The 13,109-nt window shown below is 39.0% G+C and overlaps 1 protein-coding gene across 1 annotated transcript in view; it reads right to left on the bottom strand.

The window, feature by feature from the left end:
- LOC139132121 (VWFA and cache domain-containing protein 1-like) overlaps window positions 1–13,109 on the bottom strand; it is a 60,407-nt gene that overhangs the window by 22,814 nt on the left and 24,484 nt on the right. Inside the window, exons 9-12 of the mRNA XM_070698515.1 lie at window positions 12,383–12,471; window positions 2,481–2,610; window positions 1,118–1,279; window positions 449–575 (exon numbers count right to left, since the gene is read on the bottom strand). Coding sequence (XP_070554616.1) covers window positions 449–575; window positions 1,118–1,279; window positions 2,481–2,610; window positions 12,383–12,471 — 508 coding nt within the window. The remainder of the gene's footprint in view (window positions 1–448; window positions 576–1,117; window positions 1,280–2,480; window positions 2,611–12,382; window positions 12,472–13,109) is intronic.

The raw sequence follows: 13,109 nt of genomic DNA, 5'->3' as shown, positions 1-13,109 counted from the left end.
CTACACCACACCTCACCACATCTCACTTCAGTTCACCACACCACACCACACACACCACACCACACCACACCACACCACACCACACCACACCACACCACACCACACCACACCACACCACACCACACTACACTACACTACACTACACTACACTACACTACACTACACTACACTACACTACACTACACTACACTTTACTTCACTTCACTTCACCACACCAATTTTGAAGTTCTGAAATTGAAACGGTTAAAATAACTGCCAGTGGTCTGCAAAATTAGGACACACAGTTACATCTCGGCATGCGAGCTAGAAACGGACTAGGTGTGTACTTATTTGATTTTGCTCTCCGTAAAGCATTATACACCTTTGCAAATACTATTCTCCAGAGAGCTTTACGAATCTTGCCTGTGGAAACAGCACACTTTTGTTTTTATTTTGAAACACAACTCACCCCTGCGACACTCTGTAAACTTTATCCTCGAAGTCCGCTTCTCTTTCCAGTGACGTGATATTCACGATAACCGGGTCGTCCTCCACAGTGCTCGGTGCAGGCATCAGGGGATGTGTCAGCGTTCGTCCTGTTCAAGTAAATTCATCAAGAAATAACGCACCATAGAAATAGTCCACCTATCTTTAAGTGTAGGAACTGTGATTAATTTGCGGTAGATGCGCAACCAACTGCAACCTTCTTTATTCAGTATTGTTAAATTCAAATAAGCTGTGTACTGTAGCCTATGTATGTTTATTTGCAAATTGCCAGAGCGTGACAAGTTCAGCCTTCTTTTTTCATTGTAAATGATACGAATAACTTTCGTTTCATATTCAATAATAATAATAGATATTTTGACCTCTATCAAATTTCTTTCCTTCCCAAAGTCCCACATGATACACAAAGTTTTATTTTGACCGAAGTTAATTTTCTCCGTTGTTAATGAATACAATTGTACTACAGCACGCACAAAATATATCGACTGGGCAAGATATGTCATATAAAGTCCATTATCACAAAGACAGAGACATGACACCTTAATGACTGTTACCAGAGAATTAACAAGCGAATGGGAGAGTAATTGCAACGTGTTGGCTGCAGATGGAAAAACGCCCTCGGAGGTTCTCTTACCCATTGACGAAGTCTCCACTTCGTAGATGAACGAGTATATTGATTGGCCCTCGTTGAAATAAGTAATGTCGGCAAACAGATCTCGCAAATAGATATCAACGCCGACAACTCCTTTCAATCGACCGCCTTCTAAAACCGGAAGTGCCACTGTTGTTAGCAAACCTGCAGAACACAAGAAATGATTACGTCATGATCGCGGATTATTTCTAAGATCGCGGTTGTTGCCATGGAATGTGAAGTTTACCATGTCTCCCATGTGTAGACAAATTCCTGGACTTGTAAAAATTCTGAAAACGTACTTTTAAAAACACCTTTCTACTCAATTCCCATTTTAAAGGATTAAGAAAATTGTGCTTGATTGAGAGAAGAGAAAGGATTTTGTAAATTTTCCACTGGTTGTGTCCTCAGCCATACAGAATAAAGTGATTGAAAGTAGGGAGACTAGTTGCACCTGTTTTATGAAACAAAAGGATATTTCCAAATAGAAAAGACAAAAGAAATTTACATGCTAACTTTTTTCAGAGAATGACCCCTTCAGTTGGTCATAACTTGCTTCCCAAAACTGTGACATTTGTAGTACCTGCAGAATGTGACTTTTATGGTTATTTAATGGCTTCTTTGAAATTTATACTACAATATTTCAACGTACTTTTAATAAATATAATTAATCGATTATCGTGAGACTTCACATTATACAGAACTGAAGAAGTTATAAGAAAACTAACGTCGTTGGTACAAATCAAATGTGGGTAATTTATCGTACTGTGCGTCGCTAGAGGGCGCTCTCTACGTCCCCTTGAGCGTAGAGAACGCCGGATCTATACTAATTGATAATTAAATTATTCACAACAGCGATAATATGCGGTATGCGGTGGTCGTCACACCCCGCGACCGTACAGTGTACCCTCGAAAAACTCGCCACTTCTATTTTCACAATACCCCCTTACAACGCATTGTCAAAAAAGCCAAACACTTACAAGATCTACAAAACTGCATCACAAGATTTAGAGAATATACACATAAAAATACTTGTGTAGACATCATATCTTGGAGTTTCGAGGAGACTGAAGAGAAAAGACTTTTAGGCCTACACCAATATATACGCATTCAACACCTGGTGACACAAGCGTCAATCAAAGGAATTCTCTTATGTAAGGAATGATTATATGCTAATCTTCGAAACCGCATATAATTGTTCAATCTTTCCGTCTGAGCTGCAAGGCAATTCAACAATGTCACCGCTTAATACAATAAGAAAAGTGGGTCCAGTGTTCTTCGGGTGTGCCTCACTTTTCTATGGCTGAAAATGTAAAGGTTGTATTACTCTTGCGTACAATATTGGTTTTTGCTTGTTTTCACTTACCCGACGCGGCTAAATACGGCACCGAGAATATTGGCGTGTCCGAGGCAACCACCGTCGAGAAAAAATTGTAGTAGGACGCCATCTGAACCCGTAGGTTACTTGGGTTGGTAACTTTGGTGAATCGTCCAACCTTGAGACCAAAAGTGTCATGAGTATTCGCGATACATTTATTAAAATTAAGGAACATTTAAAACACAACAGAACACTGAACGTAATGGATTCGGAACGTTGAAAGGCTCAGTTACTTGAGGGCGCACCATTTAGGTAGCAGCCACCATAACCAAACAACTGGTTTGAATGATTTACTGTGTATATTTCTCTTGAACTACATGTCAATCGTTTTCTGCCGCCAACAGAAATGGCACGAAGGCAAACAATTAGAACTGGCTCGGCAAATGTCTCTTTGGAACACATGTTTATGTAATTGTTTTAATTTTGCTTGTTTTTGGATGTAGCCTAGATTTATATTAAAAATGACTTCTTGAGATAAGGTGAACTTTATTATTTAAGGTAGAACGCACCTAGGGGACAAAAATTCGGGCCTTCAAATTTTATCACTTTTCTTCTGACCTACCACTTGTGGGGGCTTATTTTGAAGCTCTCAGTGAAAGAAAAATTTTTATGTCTTAGTTTTTCGAAAATCGAAAATTTTTTTCCCGTAGAGTTAACACAGGGATGGCAGCCATTTTGGTTTCCAAATATCCAGTATCGCAAGTTATTTGTCTCTCTTGTACCAAAGTTTGCACGGTGACCCCTAATTTTTATTCTTGCTTTGGTAAGAGAATGGTTGAAAGTTTCACTGGGGAAAGTTGAGCAAAACTTTAAGTCTTTCTCTTTCGAGATGCATATTACCTTAAGTATTAATGATAAAAAATTCGAAATTATTTACTCTTCTTTTCGTGTGAACACAAATGACTGTATACAAATGAAATATATGTACAAGTGTGAAAGCACATTAAAAATATGTAAATGTTTATTTTTCTGTAGCCTTTTAGGTGATCCTAGGCATATTGTTTCTGTTGGAAAGGAAGATAACCGAACTTAATTTGAAATCTTTTGTTTTATATAATATATATATATATATATATATATTATATATATATATATATATATATATATATATATATATATACACATATATATATACACACAAACATATATATATACACACACACACACATATATATATATATATATAATATAAATTTATAAATAAAAAATAAATAAATAAACAGATTATTTCAAGTACAAAGTAATGAAATCTATTATTTAAGTTTCATGCATCTTGCAATCCTCGGATAGAAGTGAAAGGATTTAATCTGCTTATTTACAACGCTCTGTTTTAGCATTGAGCACTGTATTTTTCCCACGAGGACATATGTATACTGTGATATATATATATATATATATATATATATATATATATATATATATATATATATATATATATATATATATATATATATATATATATATATATATAATCCCATGGTATTTCGGCTCGAAGTTGTACTGCTCCGCGAAAAACACTCGTATACGATGACGTCAAACAGAGAAAAATACCATGGGATTATATATTTATCACATGAACAGTCTTCTTACTTTTCGTTAAAAAATGGGCGACATTAGTATTTTATTAGCTTGCTAAACTGACCAAGCGGTCGCTAATTTTCTGCAATGGAACTACTTTGTTTGGTATATGTGATAAGTCCGTCGCCAACGAGATATGCAAATAAACTATGAGCACTTTCATTCATAAATCCCATTGATTTGGAAGTTTGATACTTTTTGCGTTGTAACTACCAATCACAATATCGAGATCAGTCACGTGGGCACGATACTTTCAGGACAAATATGTCAATCATTGTCTCGAGCTGTGGGTCCTGTACCAGTCCGGGTCAGCTCCAAAATTGGAGACGTCGCTAGACGCTATACCATAATATTTTCCCCCTCTCATTAGCCAATCAGCGGCAAGCGCGCCATCAGTAAAAATTGTATTTCCTGGCAACCTCCACATGCGTCCTTCGTTACGTACGCCATACTGTGTCGAACTCCCGCGCCGTATTCTGTCATAATGTCGAACAGTTGTGTGGCCACTCTGTCAAAACACAATTTCAAAATCGCGTACCAGTTTTATTCTGGCTAAAAGAACCAAACCCCATACATCGCTGTGATTCCTAGACTCTGGCTTGAAGTCCTGAGAAATATAAATCGTGTACCTACACAGATCGTTCAGAATACCCCATTTGTATCGGAGATGGCAGGGATACAAATTCTACCGTATGGGGAACAGTTGTGTGGCCACTCTGTCAACACATTTTCAAAATCGCGTACCATTTTTAGTCTGCGTTTGACAACTACAAAACAGGTATCGTTTTAAAGCTCTGACATTGCTCTTCTTTCTTGCAAGATGTTATACGCGTACCTACACAAATAACCTTTATAACAGTATTTCTAATAGAGATGACGAACATCCACAAAATGATTCTCGGTACTTGAGCGAAATCGATAAACTGGGGGTAGAAATGAATCGTCAATATTTCGAATATTTGTTCACTAATCGGACTCCTTGTTGGACATGACCTTCTGCAGAACACGTGGATTATGTTGACTGTCGAACTTCGTCGAAATTCACAAGACAGGGGCTTAATAGGCGGCCCAAAACTGCCGATCACACTTGGTGGGTAATTTGTGACCCAGCGTGACCTGTACTTTATTAATGATGTAATCTGGTCGATGATTGGCTGAATGCCGGAATATATTATCATAATGGTCTCCAATTTGGAGCTGACCCGGACTGTGTACGTGCGTGCCCATAGCAAATGAAGATCAAAAATAAATATTACGGGGACAAATAAACGTAGCGGTAGTTCTCTTTCTTGAGGATTTGGTGGCCCTGAAAAGGGCCGTTTATGATATGGATTGCTAGTCCTGAAAAGGACTGTTTTTGCAGCCAACTGAGATTTTAGCTGGGCTGACTTTGACTGCTGTCGTCGCTACTGTCATAAATGACAGCAACTCTTCGGCGTTTTCGTGCTGGAGACCTCGATGCACCGATGTTGATTGCAACGTTTATTTTACAGTTGTTCAGGGTCGCGCCTCCAAAAACCCCACCGGTAGCTGTTTTAAGATAGTTTTCACTAGCAGACACGACGTTGTTGATATTTGTGGCGACGGCCGGGGATGGAGTTGATGTCGAAGCGACGCCTTCTGCGCGGACGTTGTCTGAGACCGATAACACAATGTCACTGTTGCTCTGATGCATGTACTCGGCTTGGTGGTGGTGGTGAGGTGGTGGTGGTGCTCCAGCCGAAGCAGAAGGCATTACGCGAGAACCCCGCGACCGCGATAAAATCTCGGACATACGATGTTGATCGTCCATAGAATTGACAGCGTAATGATTTATGCTCTGGACGTTTCTATGGCCTGAAAGTTGCATCAGTTTCGTTGGTGGAATGCCGCTGTCGTGTAAACGCCGGATGGTAGAACGCCGAATGCTATGATTTGTTTTGTTTTTTTTACCGGCTATACCCGCCTTGTTACACATCGTGCTGAGGATGGTGTCCGGTTTATTTGTACCCATCGGCTGACGCTTGTATCAGAGATTGGTTTGCGGCTTATAATTTATCGCGAGATAAAAATCTGCGTCGCTACCGAGGTGTGATGGAGGCCGATGGAGTGCATACTGCTTATACGCAAATACGGGACATCGAGTGGGGTCATCGGGAACCGCGAAGGCTTTCGGTGGATACGCCCGCGGTTGTTCGTTAACTTGCCGGACGATCTTGTTTTGTTTTCCCGTTCATTGAACTCAAAATACTCGATGTTGTTGACGGTCTTCTGTAAGGCAACGTCATCCAATAACATCTGCCAACTTTCTTGACATCCCCGGAAGCCGAAGTGCTTTTGGTTGTTCAACCAAACGAGAAACAACAACGCTTCCGGGCTGTGCGTGCCGATGACGCCTTTCTCGTACAGAGTATCTTCTTCACGTTCGGAGAGCTCTTCAGCAGCGTTTGGTTTATTTCCCTTACCTTGCGATTTTAACTGAGAACGTTTCGCCTTGAGTGTTTCCTGCGAATGTCGAAATTGCAGATCGCGACAGATGGAATACGCGTATCCGTTCTCACTGAGGTAGCGGTCGATTCCCCTCTGATATGATGTCAAGGTGTCAGGTTCGTATTCCGCGCCGTCTTTTTGCCTTAAGGGACTGGACGTAAATTAGCAGGGGGGGAGGGCCGGGGGGATTTGGGGGAGGGTCACAAATTTTTGAGCCTCTGTTTGGGGGAGGGTCACAATTTTTTGAGCTCCTCTAAGGGGGAGGGTCACAAATTTTTGGGCTTGTTGTCGGTGCACTAAAGGTAGAAAGCAAAATTGTTTGTATAGACAATTATGCTCACATGACATCACTCGCTCACTGCCTCTTACTTTCTATTAAGTGCTCATTCCCAACTCTCTGTGCATCTCTTCCCCACCATTATCTTAAACAGGATTGTCTCTCTTGTTGCTATTCTTATCGCCATTACAATGTAAGTTTGTAGCAAATCCAATCTATTGTTCCTCAGCTAACCCGTGGCACTCTGGCTACCCAGTATACATGTAGTGTGTTTCGTTAATAAACATTGGACAGTGTTTTTGCTAAGATTGGGGAACATTGAGAACCCTGGTAAAATTTCTGTTTTCCACTAGTATGACTGCAATGATATACCAAGGCTAACCCTGGTAAAGTGACCGAGGAACCCCGGTAACATTTACCTAGGTACCACCCTTAACAAAAACACTGCTGGATATTACCACAATATCTTACATTGTTCCATTGATGTAGTCAATCTTGAACCTATAACTATTTGACAATATTAATATTAATATAATAACAATATTACTATATTATAATATTATTTCTCATTCCACTTTTTGTTGATCAACAAAATTTCCCTCTCTTTCATAAGCCACTTCCCTTTAAAGTTTAAGGCCAAGCTCCACCCTGCATCAGTCACTTTATAGGTACATGAATTTTAGTTTTTAGAGATACTATTGTTTGAAATTAAGAGTAAGCTTTGGTGTGATAATTAATGATTTTGATTCCAGAAAAGTGATTTTAGTATACTTAAATATTTAGGTACTAGTCATCTGATTGGTATGGCTACTTGTGGCATTTTTCAAGTTTATATTGGCTTTACCACTGGGTACTATCTTTGGAATGGATAGTGTTCATTTGTGTTGTGATGGCAGGATATATGACATTTGTTGAAATTTAATGTGGGTAATTTACACAGAGAATCGGCCATGTTGATCACGTATTCAGATTGAACTTGATTAAATACGGTGATATCCCAATGTCATTTCAGAATATGGAGACTTGATTGGTCATGAAATAGTGTTTGCCACTTCTGTGTCAAATCAGGATCAGTCTATCCTCTATTATCTAGGCTGCTTTCTGTGATATGTTTAAAATGCAAAGAAACGGGGCACAAAAATTGACAAAGTATTGTCAATGTTAAAACACCATAATTTCACACTATAGCATTCAATCCATGACCATACTTTGAATTGTTTGCTTAAATTATTGCTTGAATAGGCATAGCCTTTCTGTCGACCTTTCCCCACAAACAGGGCAACATGACCAAAACTTCTCATTGTCTACTGGAACACAATAGTACATTTTGTAAAACTGGATTTGATATGAGTGCAATGAGCACATGTACAGGTATTTTCAGTTCTCTGACTACACAGGTCTATCAGGAATATTATAAAATCCAGTAAATAATAGGGTCATGCACACATGTAGTTCTATATCTGTACCAGGAACACATTTTAAACATACATTGTACTTTCCCATATTTCCTCCCCATGTAGAGATTGAACTGCTCAATACATTGTACATGACCATATATCATTGTTATGGAGATCAGTGTCACATTGTGTTTCCAGTATTCCCTCAATTGTCAATGTGATACATTCCAAAATTATGAATTTCACTGATATTTTGATAAATATTAAATTATAATTCCTTAGAAAAAATGGCAGGCACATGCATGTGCATTAATATAAAAGAAAACATTTGAAGAGCATTACTTATCACAATCACTCTTAATGGAGTATAAGTGTGCTCTATTCCATTATGAGCCAATTTGGGCATTCATTATTGGAATTATTGGACAGTCTGTTGAATCATAACATTCATCATAACAACGGCATACTCATCACACAGGTGCAACCACAGTCGCAACGCGAAGGCCTATGCACCCGGTAGAGAGAGAGCTCTTTGGGGTAAGTAGTCTTTGCGTAGCGACGGTGGTACACATATCCTCCTAGCGTACGGCAATATTGCCGTTGTACCTCAATATTTGGACTGCTGTTTAGGTAGGACGTCAACTTCATCAAACCCTAAAATCTAAAATCTTAAACTCGAAAAAAGGCAAACCCTTCAGTTTCGGAACTGCAGCTACATAAAGCAATATATGATACCACGGTACTACCAAAAGAGTGTGGTACTGCTCCTAGCTTTGCATGGCAGGGCTGTGTGTTACCAGCGTTATACGGCCTGTGGTAGGAGGCCGTATAACGCGCGCTGGTAACACACAGCCCTGCCATGCAGAGCTAGGTCCATGGTGATACTGATATGCTCCTGCTTGGGAAAACAACACCGAGACTTGTGAATTGCAATATCAACATCCTTCTGATCCTTAATATATTTTTCATAAGCCAATAAGTCAATCATTCAAACATACAGACCTTTATTTCCTGAAAATGATAGGCTAAAATGTACAGTCTACACCCGGAGAACTTCTTGGTACAGCGCGAAACTTGTAAACAAACTTGTATGCGTTGAAGGTATTTGAATATTTTTAGAATGATGTTCACAGTCACACTTGGAAGAAGTGACAATTTAGTCAAGTTGTAAGTGAAACATATTTGTGAAAATCATCATTAAATTAAGTACTTTCAATACTTAGACCTCAATCAATTTTGACAGTCAGGAAGAACGGACAGAAATAATTGAGTGAAATTAATGACTTACATGACGAATCTTTGACTTAAAATGACGTTGAAATTACTGTCATTTTCCGGGATACATGTACGTACCAAGCTTGCAGGTCAAGTGCAGAGGGTCAAGTATGATGTGAAAAAGGCCCAGAAGAAAGTTTTAAATAGCTTTGAAACTTGGCAAGCTGCCAATTTTTTTAGTGGTCATCTAGTACCAAGACTTTAACTCTTTTACATAATGCTATGCTTGGTGTCTACTTCCATGGTGTACAACATACCGGTACATGATTCAACACTCAGCAGAGGAGTGCACTTTCATATTGGAAATACTTGTGAGTTACACATGGTGGTGTAATCTTACATCCCTGTTCAGAAATAGGTAATATTATGATACTTTGGACAAAGCTATTTTTGTCAACATTTTACAGTACTATCTTGTCAATGCACCAATTATAAAAATATTCATTGCCACCATTTTAATACTTCAACAGTGCAATGGTCATGCTGTTTGACACTTGAATTAAAATAATCTCTACTAGATATGTACCAAGTTAAAGGGACAAAATTGCTCATTATTGACATTATTTTGCCTTTAAAATTTCTTTTGATAGATTATTCTCACTGAAATATGCTCACTCTCTGGTTATAGCCATTCAATTCTCACTTTTTATAAGGCACATTAACATGTGAAATTTACTGTGACAATTTTTGGTACATACCTTAAATTAAATTATTAAGTGACCACATGTTATATCCATGCATGCATATGAGTTGAGCTCTGACAACCAGAGATTGCAATTTAGCCCATTTCAGTGAGCAGCAGAAAAGCATATATATATATTCAACGGAAATTAAAATGACCAAAATTTTGTCAAAAATGAGTGACTTTGTCCCTTTAATGGCCAATGAAAATGGCTAAAGTCCATGTTTGCTGTTTTGTTAGTTTTGCCTGTCAGTCACTGTAATTTGAAACAATGGTGTATGGACAATATGTTGGTTTTGTTGTTTACTTTGCAGGTCAGAGTTATATAAATTCATAAGATTTAAGAATTTTTCAGTATTAGCTGCTGTATTTTAGCATGATATGCTCTGTATTGATTCAGTTTGTCAGCCTAGCTTGATGACACTTGAGCAGTGGTGTCATTTTTTTGTGTCCAGTGAAGTCTTAAACTGTTTTTTGTGGTTTGTTCCACATTTACAAGTGTGCTGACAAAGTGGAAAATAGAGCATTTCATCAAACTTGTGCAGAAAATCAAACAATGAATTAATTTAATCATAGAGTTTATCCCATGGTGTTCCCAAGAACAATCCACCCATACCACACTGGAAACAAGAATACCAGTACTCCTTTATCTGGTGATTGGTTTACTAAGTTAACCTGTTCACCCCCAATTCCCTGTAAACAGGTCCACACTCACCATTGATAACAATGGGATTGGGCCAAACCATGGTGGTGAAAGGGTTAAACAGTGTAAGAGTTAAACAGTGTATTAAACCATTATCATAACAATCAAAATGCATATTGTGTAGGCAGAGAAATCAGGGGTTTCCCTTTTATTAAAAGTACTGAAAAATTTGTAGCATAGAATTATCGAGATTTTTTCTACAAGATTAGTTTTACCAATGCTGGTCAAATGTGACGGACACCATGTCATTGAATGTATTCTTAGGTAAGGCTGACATCCATATCTAGACTTGTTCTTGTCACAAGCAGAAGCAAATAAAGAATTTGCAGACATCCCTTGCTGGTCCATCTATATTGCCCTGTGTTGTAAATCCCCACCTCAATTTTTGAACGTCGAAGATTCGATCAATTTGTAAAATTCTATTTTTTTGAAACTGGGGGAGGGTCACAAATTTTTCAGCCTTGCTTTGGGGGAGGGTCATAAATTTTTCAGCCTTGCTTTTGGGGAGGGTCATAAATTTTTGGTCACTCTCTTCCGAAATCCCCCGGCCCTCCCCCCCTGCTAATTTACGTCCAGTCCCTAAACACCTGCAAAAAACTGGCGAGATAGCCGTCAAGTTCGACCGGAGGAATTTCGTGTACGGGTCTTGTCTCAGCTTGTCGCATTGCTGCCATCCATTTTTGAAACTGGTTGACAGCACAACTCGTAGCTCTTACGGTGTTTTTCTTACGTTGTTCCTCGACGAGATGTTGTTTGTCGATTTCCGAAAAATCGACGTATCGCGAACTATGAGTCGCGGTCGGAAGCTGAGCTGTGGTCACAGTCGGAGCCGGTTGTATTCGCTCCTCCTCAGTAAAAAAACCATCGGTTTCCGTCACGCCGAGTTCTTCAGCTAAGCGAAAGATTCGCGAATGTCTTCGTCCAGTTCGACTTGCGTTTGATGAGCCATAGTGAGCTGTGAGCAGGCCACACCGTCCGACTTGAAGGACGTCTGGACACTACCGCTGGTATGAGATCTATCGCAACCTCCGGAGCTGCAGACGACAAAAAGTGTCGCTGGCTTCCCGCGTTCATTTTTACCCGGGAAAATGGAATAAAAGTTGAATTTTAGTGGAACACTTTACTTTCAAATTCTGAACAAGCAGATTAAACGACGCCATATTTTCATGTTATTCAATAAAATACAAGCAGTGTATATGAAAATGTGCAGGGCTTTTCAAGGGTAAGCGAACGCAGTCAAAACTGTTGTGGGGGGGGGGATGCCGTATCTCGAGACTGAAAATAGTACCGGCTGGATGACGTACAACAGGGGTAATACGGATTTCTTATCCGTGCTGGTGTACGTCACACAGGTGGAGATACGGGCCAGTTCATGTGATAAATATATATATAATATATATATATTCACTGATGTATTATTTATTTGGAAAGGATGTATGCAACTCTTTGGTAAAAAAATATTTTAGCAAAAAACCTGCAATTTTCCTCGACATTAAGAAAGGTTCTTACTTTAATTTCTCCTACACTCGAGTCTTTAGCAACACCAAAATCAGTACCGTCCTGCTGCGCCATGGCTTCAAGAAGTGCTTCGTCCAATTCTGAAAATTTTGGACAAAACCATACCCCATGAATACGACAGAACGTGGAAGTTGTATTTGTTTTGCTTTATGGCCAGAGTCATTGTGCTAAACAATGTCATATTTCGCCTGCAGACTATTGGCCTTCACCCATGCTTTAACCTGTTCACCTCCAACCACCATTGATAGCAATGGTTGGGCCAAACCATGGTGATGAAGGGGTTTAAGAGAGAAATTTTGAGTGGAAATGTAAATTTTAATGAACGAGAATCAGAGGGAATGTGGTCACTATAACAGACTCAGTGGCTGTAACTTTTAGTGGCTTTTTTGTTACTTTTGTTCCACAAAATAAACCACATTTTCCTCGTGTATGTTAAAATAGAAAAATGTTAGTCTCACCGACACAACTCATCGAACACACTGCGCACTGTATATGAATAATCGTCTTAACACTTTGAGTGCTGTAATTTTTCTCACCAAAATTTTAGTGAAAACTTTTACCAATTTTATGATTTTTTCTGTAATGTTTTGATAATTTTGGACCAAGAGGGTATCACATTTCATTGGCAACAGTTTGTTATCAAAATTTTGACAAAAATCTGAAAAAAATTGACTGGAGCATATTTTCTAAAGGTGACAAAAGTTGACTTTGGCGCTCA

This window comes from Ptychodera flava, chromosome 1 (genome assembly GCF_041260155.1).
Source record: "Ptychodera flava strain L36383 chromosome 1, AS_Pfla_20210202, whole genome shotgun sequence".
Taxonomy (NCBI): domain Eukaryota; kingdom Metazoa; phylum Hemichordata; class Enteropneusta; family Ptychoderidae; genus Ptychodera; species Ptychodera flava.
This window is presented reverse-complemented; position numbering and strand designations above follow the sequence as displayed.